This window comes from Paroedura picta, chromosome 3 (genome assembly GCF_049243985.1).
Source record: "Paroedura picta isolate Pp20150507F chromosome 3, Ppicta_v3.0, whole genome shotgun sequence".
Taxonomy (NCBI): Eukaryota; Metazoa; Chordata; class Lepidosauria; order Squamata; family Gekkonidae; genus Paroedura; species Paroedura picta.
In genome coordinates, this window is record NC_135371.1 from 94210026 (window position 1) to 94226367 (window position 16342).

Below are 16342 nucleotides of genomic sequence, written 5' to 3' on the forward strand. Positions count from 1 at the left end.
TGAACTGCTTCTCTGAACTTCCCTTGTGGAACAGGAGTTCATGAACACACCGCACTCCATCAAGAGAACAGAAAGGATGACTGGACAATGGGTCACGAAAAATGCAGCCACTTGGTATTGCCACAGCAATACCTCAATGAAAGCACAGGAAATGAACAATCAGTTGTAGAAGACAAGAGACTTCATGTAGGCACGGTCTGCTTGGGGCACATATGGGCTGTGTGGCTCAGATTTAGAGTATACAAGACATGCTGCTAAAAGGGAGACTTAGAGTGTAATCTTGAAAGGAGTTAACACCCTTTCAAACCCATTAAAGTCAATGGGCTTATAAAGGTGTAACTCTGCTCAGGATTGCAATGTTAGTCTTTAACTAACGCAGTTATTCATAGGTATAATCCAAAATGAACTTCTCTTGCTTCAGATATTCCCCATGCTCTTTCAGGTCTTATTCACACATCAAATAAGATCTAGTGGCAGTGGCTGCTTTCTGCTGTACCTTGGATCCTGTCAAGCAAATCCTCCCTCAAATGCTCTGCCAGGATTCCCATCTGCTATTCTAGCCTACCCTTAACCTACACTACCCATGTACAGTATTACTGATAAGATCTGCCGCCATCTATTGATATCTAATCCACAGCTACCGTTAAAGGTTCTCCTCCAACTGCCAAGTTAGTGACATTCCAATGACATAATAAACCTCTGTTAGTACTCACCACAAACATAGCATGTTCTCATGCACTTCCTCCCTGTTCCTCCACAGGACATGACTGGAAACTTCTGATTTCAGAAGCCTAGAACTGAATTGCAGTTTGCCATGATGTCAGGTCCCTGGGCAATCAGCGTGGACATAGAAGTCCCCTAAGATAAAAAGTCTGGGGTACTGCAATGTCCAGGCTGTCACCACCTCTAGGAGGCTTGACAGGACAGCTAGTGGAGTGCTGGGCATTCAGTACACCAACCAGATGACCAGATGACCAAGGTGAGCCGCTGCACAGATCCCCCTCACTAGAGGGGCTCTTTTGAGCAACCCCTCCTAGACTCCCCAGGGCAACTAGCTAACTATCTCCCCAATCCCTCCAGTCTGTCTTCAGATCTTCAATGAGAGCTCAGGCCAGCCACCACTCCACTCACCAGTAGGTAGCAATTAGGTCATCATAGCTAATTGGAGCTTCATTCAAGATTTCCAAACCAAAGGCTGTTTCCACACAGAAGTTTTGCTCCACCTTGGTTTTCTTATGGAAATGATGTTTTCAGGGTCATCCAGATGGCACTGTCCTCTGTCCATCCTGCTTCTGTATTTTTCTCATGCTTTGCTGAAATATTTCCCAAATCTGATTTGGTGGATCTTTTTGGAAAGACAGTAGCGGATGCCACATAAACAGGAAGGCATGCAATTTTGCAGGACCTGCTCACATCAGTTCTATATTCTTTGCTTCATTCCACATCACCACTACTCCTCTCCACACACTCTCTCTGGAGGGCTTTATTTAAGCTCTTTAAAAAAATGGAAATTGGTAATTAACTATACTTCCGATCTATGCCATAATCTATGAATTCCCAGGTAAGCCTTTTGGGTTGCATTGCACAAGGGGCGCCCTGTGGAGCTGGTTGCAGGCTTGGGAACAGTGGCGGGAATGGGAGACAGGGTTTGTCTCCTGCTCTGTAGCAGTTTGGGCATGGCGCAAAGCCGTTCTGGCAGACTGCCTGGAAGAGGAACCTCTTTAAGAGGCTGGATACAGGCTGAGCGAGGCCTGCCTCAGCTGGAGCAGCATGGCGGCACTCGGTGTTGGGTAGCAGAAGGGTGCCAATGTAGAGGCTCACACCTGCTGGCACCTAACATCTAATGCCCCCTACGGTGGTTCCCAGATCACTGGAGTGCAATGCACTGATTGCTGACCGAGTGTGCACCTCAGCTGCAAGTGAGATCTCAGGCAGCAGAGAGCCCAGCAGTCCACTGACTGCTGGAAGACAGCTCCTTCCATGCTGTGCCCTGATTCTGTATATTATAAAGCTGCAGCCTTGTTTACCCCACTGAAATATGTGTCAAAGTCCTGATTTGGCTCAAAACCTGCCCATCTGCTATCCAAGGGGTGCAACGTTGTTATTCAGATTCCTGAGAGAAGGGGTCCCCAATCTTGGTGAACTTGTGGGCACTTTTGGAATTTTGAGAATGTGGGGTATGCACTGCCACAAAATGATTGCCATTGGGGTTGGGCAAATGACAGCACGTGGCGAGGTTGCAATCCTAGCATCTTTATATGAGGATGGCAATGTTTCAGGACAAGTGCTCACCATGGATGGTGTCTCCTGACTTTTTCTGAAGCACCTTCTGCTCCAATGAGGAAAGCCAGGACTGATGGTTCAGTCTGAAACAGAAGCAAGTGGACACCAGGATCCCATTCTGGGACAACACAGTGTCTATGAGCGCTATGTTGGGGGTGACTGTCATACAGGATGACTCACACAGGGTATTTCCAAGCAAGCAGCTGTTATTTTATTGTCGTAAATATTTATTTTAATTGTTGAATACCTTTATTACTGCCTTATTGTATTGATTGATTATTGTTATGAGTCATCTTAAGCACAGGAGAATGTAAGATGCAAATGACCAACAAGAGAAAATGAAGCCTTTTAAAATTGTTTATCTTTAAACATCCCCCCCGCTCCGGAGGAGCGGGAGGAATAAAGGAGTAAGGGCAAGTGGGGAGGAGTTAGGGCGGGCCCTGTCCGTGATAAAAACTAGGAGGGCCCAATCAGGAGCCGCTTCGCGGCTCCTGATTGAGCCCTCCAAGTGTCACTCGGAGGCCAAGCAGCCAACGGGGAGCCGCACAAAGCGCGGCTCCCCATTGGCTGGTTGGCCCAGCCTCGCCTGGCCCGGCTGGAGTGTCGCCGCTCAGAGGAAGAAGCCTTCCCCAGTGGTAAGTCCTCCAGCCGGCTTCCCCTCGCCCACGGAGCCTTCTGCCGGGCCCTGGGGCAGGCTCACCTGCCCTTGGGCCCGGCAGAAGGCCACAAAGCCCACTCCCGCCGTCCGGAGCCTTCTGCCAGGCCCTGGGGCAGCCGAACCTGCTCCTGTGCCCGGCTGTAGGCTGCAAAGCCTGCCACCGCCGTCCCAAGCCTTCTGCTAGGCCTTGGGGCAGCCGAGACTGCCCCTGGGCCCGGCAGAAGGTCCCAAGGCCACCTACCTTACTCTGTTCCTCCCTTCCTCCCAGCATTCCCTTTATCCTTCCCTTCCTCCCAGCATTCCCTTTGTTTTTCTCTTTCTCCCTTCCTCCCTCTCTTCCATCTGCCTCTTTCTGGCTACCTGTTTCTCTCCCTCTTCTTCTGTCTCTATCTTCCTTCCTTTCTTTCTGTCTTTCTGTCTCTCTTCTTTTCCTCCTTCCTTTGCCCCATCCCTCCACCCACCCATCATGCTAGGGCCTGCTGTATTTTGGCCACAGCGGGCTTAATATCTAGTAGTATTATAATACTATAGTATATTGCAATATTAAACTGAATTGCAGCCCATATAAAATTATCATTTTTGTGTGTATGTTTAACATATTTTATGTCACAAAGCATTGTCAACCTGCCAAAAACAGTCTACCTATCATCTTGAACAGCTGCCATCTTGATACAAAGTATTTTTTCCTATTTGCCAGGATTCATATTTGGACTTGATATGAAATCTAACATCTAACTCAGCCTCACAGAGGCAGAAGCACAAGAAGGCAGCAGAGGGAAGGGAGAAAGCCAGGAGGTAAGGAATGACTGGAGGCACATTATTTAATAGCGTTACGCCATGGCACTGGTGTAACACTATTTTTTTCTATGTGCAGAAATGCCCTAAGTATTTGCATCACAAGCCTATTTCTCCTAAGAAAGTGATCCTTCTAAATAAAAGAAGACCCTATACTCATGAAGGTCAACTGATGTCTTGTTCTTCTTTCTTTGGAAGAGAAAGAATGGGCTTGGCTGAAATACTTATTTCTGCAATCATTACTATCTTTAAAAAGTTAGGAGATGTAAAAGACTATACAATAAAAATGTAATTTTTACTAAGGACCAATAATAATCTGATCTGATCACAAATCATTCTCCCCCCTGCAGAGGTCTCAGCAAATTCACAGCAGCTTCAGTTTGGCAGCAGCAGCAGCAGCAGCAGCAGCAGCAATACTGCCTCTAAACATGGAGGCTCCTTTCAGCTCATGACTAAATAACTGCTACTAACTCTAGTGTACAAAACACACTTCCTGCATATACACGATTGAAAATCTGATTATAGAAAGGACTTCTCCCTTGACTCCCAAGTTTATGCACAGAGTACCAACTATGAGCAATTAAGAAATCATGAATAAGCCTCTTACTTAGTTCCAAGATTCCATGAAAGAGTGCAACATTTGATGACAAAGGGAAGGATTGAGGAAACTGGCCTTCATCAAACATCACCAAGGTATATTTCAGGTACGTACAGCAGATAACTAAGCTAGATGGGAGATGGTGGAAAGTGTTGATCCTGCACTCAGCAGGAGGTTCGACTAGATGGTCTGTATGGCCCCTTCCAGCTCTGTGATTCCTTGGAGGTCTCCCATCCAAATCCTAGCCAAGCTTGACCAGGCTTAGTTTCTGAAATCTGATGAGACTGAGCTAGCCTGGCCTATCCAGATCAAGCTAGACGGGTACCTAATTCTAAACCCAAATTCTGCAACAAGTGCAGGAAAAGCAATTTGCTTCCTTTAATGGTAAACCTAATTCAATCATCAGGTAGCACACCTCATCCAACTAATAGTATGGTTAAGACAGATAAAGCTACAACCATGAGGACCTCAGAACATAAATCCATGAAACTACTTAGCTCCCTCCAAAATGCTTTGTATAACATTTTGCACATATTTCCAAAGCATAGGTGACAATATATCTAATCTAATCTAATATTAAATAATCTAAGAGCAAGAACCTTAAAACTAAGCTGTGAAAGGAATTTTCTTTGATAGATTAGGTGTTAAATGTACACGGTATGTGGAAAATTGTGGGTAGTTCTTATTTCAAATTAAATGCATCTGTTCCCAAAAGAAGCATGGAACACATCACAGAGCTTAGCAGCATTTAGGTCTATTGTATGTGTCTATGCTGACTTCTACACAGCTGTTTCTTCAGGCTGTCATTAAGAGATTCCCAGGTGGCAACTGATGTTCTAATAAAAAAGAATGCTAGAAATAGCCAACAACACACCCTGCAATCATGCATGTTTCATTTCATTGCATGTCCGATTTTAAATATATATATTATCCTCACTAAAAAGAAAAAACCATGGGCACACTTTACCTTCTCACCAAAAAAGCAGACAGACAGACAACCTTTTATGATATCCCACGGCATGTAAATTTTCAGCTACAGAGTCATACAGCCAGGACCACTTAGAACAGGCTTTCCCAACCAGGGTTTCAACGAAACCCTGAGTTTTTCTGACAACCCTGGAAGGGTTTCCCAAATGGGAGTAATTAATATTTTATATATTTCAAAAATGTGTTAAACATTTATTGGGTGATATGTGGTCATGTCAACCCGCCTACTGCCCTCCAAAAATGGCCAGTGATGGGCCTGGAGATGGTGGGAAGGGGAGGGCCCATGGGTGGGCATGTACACATTTATGCTTCCCAACCATATTCTGCATGATTGCACCTCTTATGGGGTTTCTCAAAGCCTAAAGAATGTTTCCTCAATGTTAAAAAAGTTGAGAAAGACTGACTTAGAATATCACAGAGGTGGTAACACAAAACCAGTTGGAATATTAGTTTGTTTGTTCAGTTTATATACCACCCCTCACTCTGACATCTCGGGATGGTGTACATCTTTACACCATTCTGCGGTATAAATAAAAGGCTAAGGGGTGTGGGGGTGGGCAAAGTCTGGGATGGGGGGGCAACGATTGGTCCCTTGGCCCCAGACTGACAAGCAGAGGGGCCGATCAGAAGGAGACAAGCAGCTTCCGATTGGCCCTTCCGCTTGTCAGTTGGGGCCAAGGGGACAATGGGAAGGCGCGCGCACAGTGCACAGTGCCTCCTGACCCCCCACCACCCCACAACGTTCCCCGCCTTCACTCAACTGCCGCAGATACACCAGGTAGATGCCCGGGCGGCGAAGCCTTCCGTGCAGGCCTCGGGGACGCGGCCAGGAAAGGACCTGGGGAGACGTGGCGGGCCAGCTCCTTTCCCTGCCATGAAGCAGGGAGCCTGGGATGGGAGGGGGCCGGGGAGAGGGGACGCGGCCAGGAAAGGAGCTGGGGAGATGTGGCGGCCCAGCTCCTTTCCCTGCCGCGAAGCAGGGAGCCTGGGGCGGGAGGGGGACGGGGAGAAGGGACGGGGCCAGGAAAGGAGCTGGGGAGACGTGGTGGGCCAGCTCCTTTCCCTGCCACGAAGCAGGGAGCCTGGGATGGGAGGGGGCCGGGGAGAGGGGACGCAGCCAGGAAAGGAGCTGGGGAGATGTGAACAGTAACATGACTCAACTTAGAAACATGACCAACTGTAGTAATCGAAAAAGGAGGAGGCCCTGTGCTTAGGTAATGGGGCTGCCTGACGGGGATGAGTCTAGGCTGTAGGAGGCCCTTCATTGTTGGTCGTCAGTTGGAACTTGGAAGCCTGGCAGAAGAGCTCCGTTTTGTAAGCCCTACAGAATTGTTTATGTTTTATATATGTATGTACATTTCCTCATGGTGAGAACAATAATTGGTCAGACTTGCTTACTGGGGCCACCTTCACCATTCTTCAAACCAAATTGATCAGCTTCAAGATCACCACAGAAATAAGTGATCAGTTCATCTGTACATTATACTTCCAGATGTGCATATCATTTCCACAGACCAAGCAGATGTCATACATCATTCCTGCTTTGTTCATGCTTATTCCACAGTATTGTTCTGAAAATGGTATCTCCAAGTTAAGGAAGAAATTCATGTTAGAAGCTAGCAACCATGAGATAAAAGAAAGCCCTTCATGTTTGGAAGCAAAATTTGTAATTCTCAGGAGCTATAAATTGCTCAAAGTATTTAACCAGCACGCTGCTACCTAGCTTTTAATTCCGCCTGCTCCAACAGAACCAAGAGAGTAAAACAGTTAGTGTCAATGATCAGAGCAAAGTAATACCGTGGTTATATTCTCCATTAAACAAAGCTGATCCATGCCTCCATACAATAGCCCTAGGGCGTTCTATTTTGTTTTGACATATAATCAAACCGAAGGAAGTAGTTATGCAATCAGAAATGTTCAAGTGGTGAAGAGCAAATAGACCTGTTGTGGGAATAGCAAAATCCTTGTCAAAGTAAATTTGGGGGGCAACACCTAGCGGGCAGCGGCCGGGTCACTAGAAAGACATCTCCTGAATCTCAAATTAAGTGAATCAAGTGAATACTGTCACAACTACTTTCTTAATTCATACTGTGTCATTAAAGCTTGCTACTACTGATCTAGAGCCAGGATTTCTCTATTCTGTTTTTCAACTGCAATTTTACAAGTCATATGAACCCTTTTGTACAGCAAAGGGCTTCTTCACAGGTTCCCTCAGAAACAAGTCCCGCTGAATTCCACAAGATTTGCTCCCAAATAAATGTGTACAAAAGTGTAGCCCATTCCACTGAAATGAGTATGACTTGCAGCCAAGAAACATTGCAATGAATCAAGCTACAGCCAAATCCCAGAACCATTTTTACAACTTACATATGGAACAGCTTTGGCTGATTTTCCGTCACCAGACCTCAATTTTCATCGAGTTAACCAATTCACATCCTCTCTCAACCTCTTCCCCAAACACAAATATAAATGACAAAATGTCTGTTAATGCAATTAAGGTTTTCATCACCAAAAAAGAGAAGTCATCACAAACCCTGATGATTTTAAAAATGGCATTTTTTTTTTTACTTTTAAGGGCAGAATAAAGGAGAGGCAGAAAGACCTTTTGGAGAAGCATCTTTGGCTTGCACACTTTTATTGGGTAGCCTTGCTTGGTCAGATTGGGTTTTGTGGAGCAAGATTCCCTCAGACTTCTCTGGTAATTCTACACTATCCTGGCAGCCCCGCAGTTCCCTTGTCTGTCCCTCCTTAACATTTAAGGTGGCACTCACTAGCTAGAAACCCTCCCCTTCCACTTGCAGGACAGCCAGCAGCACTGGCATCTTTTTCTTCTCTTTCGGATGTGGATTTCAATTGAATTCGCCGTCTCAGAGCTTCGGCCAACACAAAGGCAGAAACGAAGCTGCCCTCTGGGGAAGGGGCAAGGCGCTCTCCTGCTCGTCGCCCCCGCCACTCCCCGCCGCGCGGAGGAGCCAGGAAGAAGCCGAAGAGGGGGAAGTGGTTCGCTTTTGGGGTCGTTTCTCTTTTGCAACTCCGGCACGTGAGGCAAAGCCGCTTTTGCACGGCCGCGCACGCACGGGAGAGCCCTGCGGAGAAGGAGGCAGGAGTCTGGGCCGGGGGCAGGAAGGGAGGTTCCCCGGGAAAACCAACTAACAACGTTGCACGAAGTTTGGGCGCGTGGCGAAGAGGCGCTGCCGAGTGGTTTCCGCCTCGAAGGAAGACCGACGGCGTAGCCAAGGCGGGCGATGCGAGCCGAGCCCTCCTCCAGGGAGAGGGGGAGGCCGGCGGGGAAGCAGCCGAGAGAGAAAGGCGAGCCCAGAGTCTCGGGTTAGCGAGGGGAGCAGACGGAGAGTTCAGCCTCTGAATCAGGGCTGCCGAGGGAACCGGGGTCGCGGCAAAAGCCCCAAACTGGCAGCCCCCCCCCCCCGAACACAGGAGCAGCAGCAGCGAGAGGTCCCCCCGATTTGCGCCACGGCCGGGCAGGTTACCTGCCAGCCGGTCCTGCCGCCCTTTCCTAGCGCCCCTACCTGAAGACGCACTCTTCCTTCAGCTCCCTGCAGGGGGAAATCAAGCCGTTCTTCTTGTTGAAAAGCTTCTGCAACAAGGTGGGGGTGGGCGGCATTTTGGGCGGGCGAGTGAGGCTCTGCTGCCACACCGGAGCCCCCGATCTGGCCGCGCGGCTGGGGCGGCCAGCTAGTTCCGCGAACCCGACTCCATTCGGTGTGACAGTCATATGACAGAAATTAATCACTTGGAGCCGCCACGGCAGGAGGGGAGGGGAGGGGCGGGGCGGGGCTTCGTTCGGGATCCCCGGCCGCCCATTGGCGGCGGGGCCGAGGGCACGTGGGGAACCCAGCGATCTCTGCTTGGCTGGGCTGAGCCGCGGCGCTGGGGATGTTTTGGTGCGCGGATCGAGAGGGGGAAGGGGCGCCGGGATTGCCGCCCGCTCTCCGCACTGGCGGGCTCGGCCGCTACAAGAAAGCGGAGTGCGGGGCGCAAGCGGAGAAAGGAAACACCTCCAAATCTGGTTCCGAGCTGGCTTTCTTTTTTCTAACAGGAATTCCTCTCCCCTACACACACACACACACTCGCCTACGAGCAATTTAGAAATATGATTCAGCAGCTGCCGCCTCCTTTTGTCTCCCGCCCCCCCCCTCAACTCATGCATCATCGATGTATATATGCCGTTCTTTACCACAATGGCGATGAAACTAACCTTGGATCTCTTCTCAGCACTTTTGCCCTCTGGGGTTGATGTTTGGTTTTGTTCCCTGCCCAGATGCAGATCTCTGCATTAATGAGAGACAATGGAGTGTCCCCGAGTTCACACGTGGGACCAAAAGAAAATGCTTTTTCATTTTGTGTGAGCGATCTAGAGTAATTGAGGAGGGTGGTGAAACAAGCGGCTGCCACCGGTGCCAAGCTGATAAAATAGGAGGATAAGATCTATCTTTATAACCGCTAACGCCTATGGTTCTGTCTCCTCATGTGACCAAGAAACAAAATCAAGCACGAGACAAGGAAGACCTTCACCTACTTAATTGCATTGGATGATATCGCTAGCAAATTCAGCTCCACATCAACAGTTCCTCTAAATGCACTTCTGTGGTGGCTTCACTATAAATGTAAAAAGGCCCACTGACGTTCACTTCTATGGGAAGGGAAAATTGCAGTGCTAAGAACAAAGCCTTGCCATACTGTTCACCTTAGTCTTTTTCTAGGCCCTTCAAAGATTGGACAGTGAAAGAATTGTGTTTTGAAAGGCGGCAGGTATTATTATTGCCATATTGAACTAATAGTTGGATGCACTCTTAAGTTAGTTTCAGATCTACGTAAATAACTGCAGGGAAGGGAAGGAGAAAAACTTGTTACAGCTGTTTTTGGCAGTATTCCCATGGCAACCATAAGGTCTGCTCCTAATATGCACATCAGTGTCCAAACATTCTTTATATATCGACTATCACAGAAGAAGCATAATTTAAGCTCATTTCAAGTATTTTGTCCAACAACTATCTTTAACCGCTCATGTGGAGCGGATTAAATAAAAGGGAAAGGGCTGTTGGGGAGGAGTTAGGGATAAAAACTCAGGGATAAAAACTCGGGGGCCAAGTGGCCAATTGGGAGGCACGCATAGTGCGCCTCCCAATTGGCCACTTGGCCCGCCCCGGACTCCGTGCCCACACTCTGTCCCCACATGGCTCACTGCCGGGAAAGGAGCAGGGCTGCCGCATTGAAGACGTGGCCGCCCTGCTCCTTTCCCGCCAGTGAACCATCGCCCTTCCCTCCCGACAAGCACTCCCCGCAAATACCGGCCCTGTACCCTCACCACGGCCCAGGCCCTCCCGCGCCCTTCCCACACCGACGACGTGGGGAGCGGGGGAAGCAAGAGCCATATAGCGCCCATTTTATTCAAATATAAAATGGGCTTTAAATCTAGTGTCATTATATAATGCATGCTGCAATTAAGGAAGTGAGGGAATTTACATTTTAGATACATTCTCCTAACAAAATTAGGGAAATGGTAGTTCAAAGACTTGCCCCAAGATCAGATAGCCTTAGTTTGTGCTGGAACAAAATTTAGAGTAGGAGTCAGCCGGGGAGCCAGAACTAGTCCATCCAGGCTCTTACTGGGCTCACCAGCAACTGGTGCAAAGAAGGTAAGGAAGAAAGGGGTGGTGGTGGAGTGGGTGAGCTGAGGAATGCAGTGAAGTGTTTGTGGTCAAGGCTGTCAAGAAATAGAAACAGGGGATTGGGCTAAGAGGCTGATATAAAATAGTATCGAAGGAATGGAAATGAAAGCAGAGGAAGAGGAGGCATATGCCTCCAACTTCAGCTCACAGTGGGATGATGCCAGTAGGGAAGTGAGGACAAGAGGGCCAGCATATCATTTTGGAGGCAAGTGGGCCGTCTTACACCTGCTGCTTTGAGGAAAGAGATGAAGGACAAAAAGCACTCCTTGGAGGTTTCAGAAATAGCATGTCCATAAAGCCTTTTGGAAATGCAAGAAGGGTGAAAACTGGAGATGAGGAGATTTGGGAGAGTTAGGTTCAGATCTCCCGTCCTCCTGAGCCAGGACCCTGTGGCCTACCTGTGGACAGTCAACCTGCCCCTCCATACAGGGGGGATGGGGTGGTGGAGATGGGGTGGTGGAGGAGGGCATCTGGTGTGCCTCTTTGAGATCCTCAGAGGTAGGACATAGGAAGATAGGAAACGAAGAGCAGTAGATGGATTGTGGCCATGTTTGATTTGTGGGTGCTGAAAAATGACCTCATTTACTTCCAAGGATGATCACTCATATCCTAAATGTGCTATATATACAAATTTACTAATTTGTATGGTAAGATACCATTTCCTTTTTATGGTATCCTTTGGGGAAAAAATCTACTTAGATATGATTTATTGCCGCTTTTGTTGGTTCCCCAGTAAATCAGTTGCTTGAACCAGTAAGAATCAATTGCCTTTGTTTGTACTTTTAATAAAAATAATAGTGTTAATTAGGTTTGCTTGTGTCCTTTATAAAGTTTATATCTCTGGTCCCTTGCATTAAATTTTACAGCACAGATGGCTAGCTTGATAAAGTAACATTTATGTCAGATTTGACCCTAGTAACAAATGAGTTCGACACCTGTGGTTTAAAAGGGGCTGTACTGCTTTTTAGTTTCTGTTTATATTCAGTTTTAAGTTATGTCTCTTTATTCTCCATGTAAAGTTAGAAATATTGAACGCTCTTAGGAGTGGATCATAGGGAGGGCTCTAGATTCAAGTGAAAGTTTATATGGATACAATTTTCAGTTCCAGAGGCAAATAAAAAATGAAACATATTAAAGGAGAAAGTAATAAAGCATTGTAGAGTCTGATCCAAGGTGTGACTGGTCAATGACCAGAAACTAAAGTGACTAGACATCTGAAGATCAATGACTCTTTGAATTGTACATATGACCTTACAGTGATAGATGAAGCTATTTTTAAGGAGAACAGAGGTCATCAATGTTCTCTGTAATTTTTCCTGCTACTCAGTTCGCATCCTGAGCAAAATATAACTGATGGGAAATGCAAGACCCTACACAACTCCAGATTATTGCTGAACGGGGCTTCCTGTATAATTATCACATGACTAAGGGCCAAGCCCGTTGAATTTAAGAATACAACGGGCGCTAAATTTGGGTGTGTGTGTGAAGAACTCTATGGACGGCCTCCCATTCCCCCCAGGACCTGGAAAGGATGCAGGCCACTGTTAGGGAATTCACCAGCAGGGGCAGCTCTCACACGGCAAGTATCTGCAGACTCTGAGCCTCGGAGGGAAGCGGAAGGAGGAGGGGAGGTCAAGGGTGGGGGATAGAAGGCGATTGGCTGGCCACTGGACAGACAGGCAAGCTGGTTATAGGAGGAGGCACTTGGGGCAGGACAGCTGCCTTGAGTGGGTGTTGTGGTGAGTGGCTCTTAAGACATGAGACAAGCTCCTCCTCTAAGCCCTTACCAGAAATATTAAGTGGAACAGGTGTGTGTGGTGTAGCCAGGAGAGGTGCGGATTGTCTGGAGCCAGGCAAGGCATATTCAGTGGTAGTTTGCCATGGCCTGCCGCCACATCATGACCCTTGGAAAAATTCCATCCAAATCCTTGAAGATCTCCAATTCAAATACTAGCAAGGTCAGCCCTGCTTAGCTTCTGAAGTCTAACAATCAGCTTTGCCTGGGCTAAGCAGGTCAGGGTGCTTCTTGTTAATGGGTGGCCACTTATGCAGAGTTTAGAGGGAACACTGGTGGCAACACTTAATAACTTCCACAGAGAAATGTTACAGAAAGTCCATGACAGTCATCTATGCATTAAAGCGGGGGTCCTCAACCCCCGGTCCGCGGCCCAGAAGGCCACAGTACCAGGCCACCGGCGGCTGCGCCTGCCTCCCCCCTGCAGCGAGAAGCTTGCCAGGCCGCGAGCGAAGCAGCTGCTTCACTCGCGGCCCGGCTAGCTGCTCGCTGAGAGAGGGGGGAAAGAGGCAGGCACGGCCGCCAGCATGCCAGCGACGCAAACGCGCATGTGCATTTGTGCCCCCTGCTGACGAAAACGTGCATGCGCGGCAACTCTGCACATGCGAATCACTGCTAGCTGGTGGTGAAAACACACATGTACATTAACTGTGCCTGTACGTTTACGTGCAGCTGCCACGTGTGAGCGGCACCTGGGCCGCCAGCTGTCCCCCACCCCTGGAGGCAGTCCTCAACCTCAAGAAGGTTGGGGACCACTGCATTAAAGGACACAACCCAGCCCTCCTCACTTCAAAAAAAATGTCCAAGAACTGATATGTTAGTCCAGGATTAATCAGGATGTAGCAAATATGGTAGAAAGAGGTTTCATTTGCCTAAAATATAAGCCATGCTAACGGCCAGAGCAACTAAATGAATAAGACAAATGGATGTGTGAACTAAGTTTGGGTCCAGTGACACCCCCAAGACAGACACAGTTTAATTCTGGGTATAAGCAAGAATTGACTTAGTGTGTGTGATGCATACTTCCTCAGATACATTGAGATTTCCTCCAGCATTAATGGGGGACAGGGCGGGTTAGCTGCCAGAAATAGAGTCAAGATGCATAAGTGCCATTTTGTTTGTTGCTTTCTCCACTACACAAATCTTGGTGACAAGGATGGAATCCCCCTGCTATTAAAACACCCAGGAAGCTTTGGAAATAAGTTGAGGTAAGGCCAGCTTGTTCCTTGCCTTCTACATTAGTGCTGATGCAGCCTTTCTCAACTTTTTTACCAGTGAAAAACCCCTGAAACATTCTTCAGGCTTTGAGAACCCCCCTGAAATGGTGCGATTGTGCAGAATATGGTTGGTAGGGATAGCTGTGTATACACCCACCCGGGGCCCCTCCCCACCCCTCAAGGCCCATCATTGGTGTCATGCCTGCCTTCTCAGATCTGGCAGCAGGGGGCGGTCCGGAGGTAGAAGAGCTTCCAGAGGCATCGGGAGACCTACCTGCCACAGACTAGGAGCTAAAAGAATTATCAATTCCTCAAAATGTCCAAACGAAGCAAAAAAGGAAATCTGTCAGCTGGTTAATATATGTCTTTCACAATTGTTCAGACAGACCAGGAGCTGTCTGACCTACCTGGTGATGAGCAGCCTGGGCCCAGCCAGGCTGTTACCCAGCCATATTAAGTCAAGCCCCTGAATAAAGCAGCCACCAGAAGAATCACTGGAGAAGCAGCACTGGCGGCCTCAGGCTATGGCTCCTGCAAGCCCTGAATGGCACCGTTGGAGGAGGCCAATTACTGTGACAGCTGTCAGAAGATCAGCGTGTTTGGCAGCTCCTGTCAGGGTAGATGGGATCCAGCTGCAGCCCCTTCCTCAGGTGAGGGTTAGCTCCAGCTGCAGGCCCTCTGGCTGAGGGTTACCCCACCTGGCTTCTGGCTATTTCAGCAGAGCTTTGAGGCAAGACTTTTAATGGGGTCAATGTATGTGTTAACCTGGCCTGTCTCCTGAGACTTCTGTTCTGGTTCGCCATGGCAAAGCTCTGTTCCTGCAACTCCTGGCTCTTCAACCTCTGGCATTGCCTACCATCCATGCTCCTGCTCTTTGACCCCAGCTTCACCTGACCTAATTTCCTGCCCTGCTCTACAGTAGACTCTGACTCCCCTGTCTCCTAACCTCCCAAACTAGGCTCTGACCTTTGGCAGGATCTCTACTCTGGCACAAACACCCAGCCATGTTGGAACAGCCCGGCAGGGCAGCACAATTGGCTATTTTGGGAGGGGTGGGTGGGTTGACATGACAATATATGGTCATATCACCTGATAAATGTTTAACAAAGTATTTAATAACACATAAAAATTAACGCCATAGGCGGTCTGGGCCCAGTATACTTGAGGGATCGCCTCTCCGCCTACACGCCTCAAAGAGCCTTGCGCTCTACTACCTCCAACCTCCTGGTGGTCCCTGGCCCTAAGGAAGCCCGCTTGACCTCAACCAGGGCCAGAGCTTTCTCCATTCTGGCCCCCACCTGGTGGAACGAGCTCCCAGAGGAGATCAGGGCCCTGATGGACCACAAACAGTTCCGCAGGGGCTGCAAAAGGGAGCTCCTCCACCAGGCATTTGACCTGGACCATCACTTCCAATTGGCCCTCAGCCCCCCCCCCCGCCTCCTATTATGACCACTACTAATCTGCCTAGCACACTGGGTTCCAGTAAGAATTGAGCTGAGGCTCCTTTGCAGTTCTATCTTATTATTACTGCTGTTATGTTGGAGTTAATATTGCTATATTGTTATTGCTGTTGTCACATGTGTTTCCTTATGTTATCTGTACCTGTTTCCTGTTCCCTGTAAACCGCCCTGAGCCTTTAGGGGAGGGTGGTATATAAATATAAATAAATAAATAAACTCCCTCCCATTCAGGAAACCCTTTTAGGGTTATCAAGAAACTACAGCGTTTCAGGAAACCCTGCTTTAGAAAGCCTGTACGACAGAAATGGCTGTACTGGGCCATACAGAAGAATCTGATGTAAGACAACTTGCCTCTTACTACTATCTTACTATCTTCAACAATCTAATAAGATGGGGGGGGGGCAGAACAAAGGCTGCAATTGACTGTGAAGCAAATTTTTTTTGATATTGTTTGTTAACTGATGGCATGTGCTGCACTAAATGCAAAGCTATATTTATTTGGTTTATTTACCACCCAACTGTAAGAATGATACATGTTAAAATAATAACATTTTAAAACAGCAACTGTAACTAGCAGCAGCATCAATAAATTACTATTTCTAGCTCACTCCCATTCAGATTGGGATGTTTTTGTCAAATAACATAGATTTACTGGTATCATGATATAAATGCTGTATAATAAGTTGGCCACTAACAGAATACAAGACACTCAACTTGCCAACTTCATGGACACATAACTAATCTCAGACTCTGTAGAGGGGGATTCAATCAATATCAATATTTATTTATACGGTCATAACCAAAATATATAGAGCCTCTTGTGGCGCAGAGTGGTAAGGCAGTCGTCTGAAAGCTTTGC

At 47.9% G+C, this 16342-nt stretch overlaps 1 protein-coding gene across 3 annotated transcripts in view; it reads right to left on the reverse strand.

Annotated features, from left to right (window-relative positions):
• Positions 1-9069, reverse strand: part of FNIP1 (folliculin interacting protein 1) — a 121283-nt gene extending 112214 nt beyond the window's left edge. For all 3 annotated transcript variants that reach the window (XR_013229262.1, XM_077326871.1, XM_077326870.1), the window contains exon 1: positions 8849-9069. Coding sequence is in view for 2 of the 3 variants with exons in the window: in XM_077326871.1 (XP_077182986.1) it covers positions 8849-9054 (206 nt within the window). In the remaining variant the exon portion in view is untranslated. The remainder of the gene's footprint in view (positions 1-8848) is intronic.
• Positions 9070-16342: the final 7273 nt, after the last annotated feature.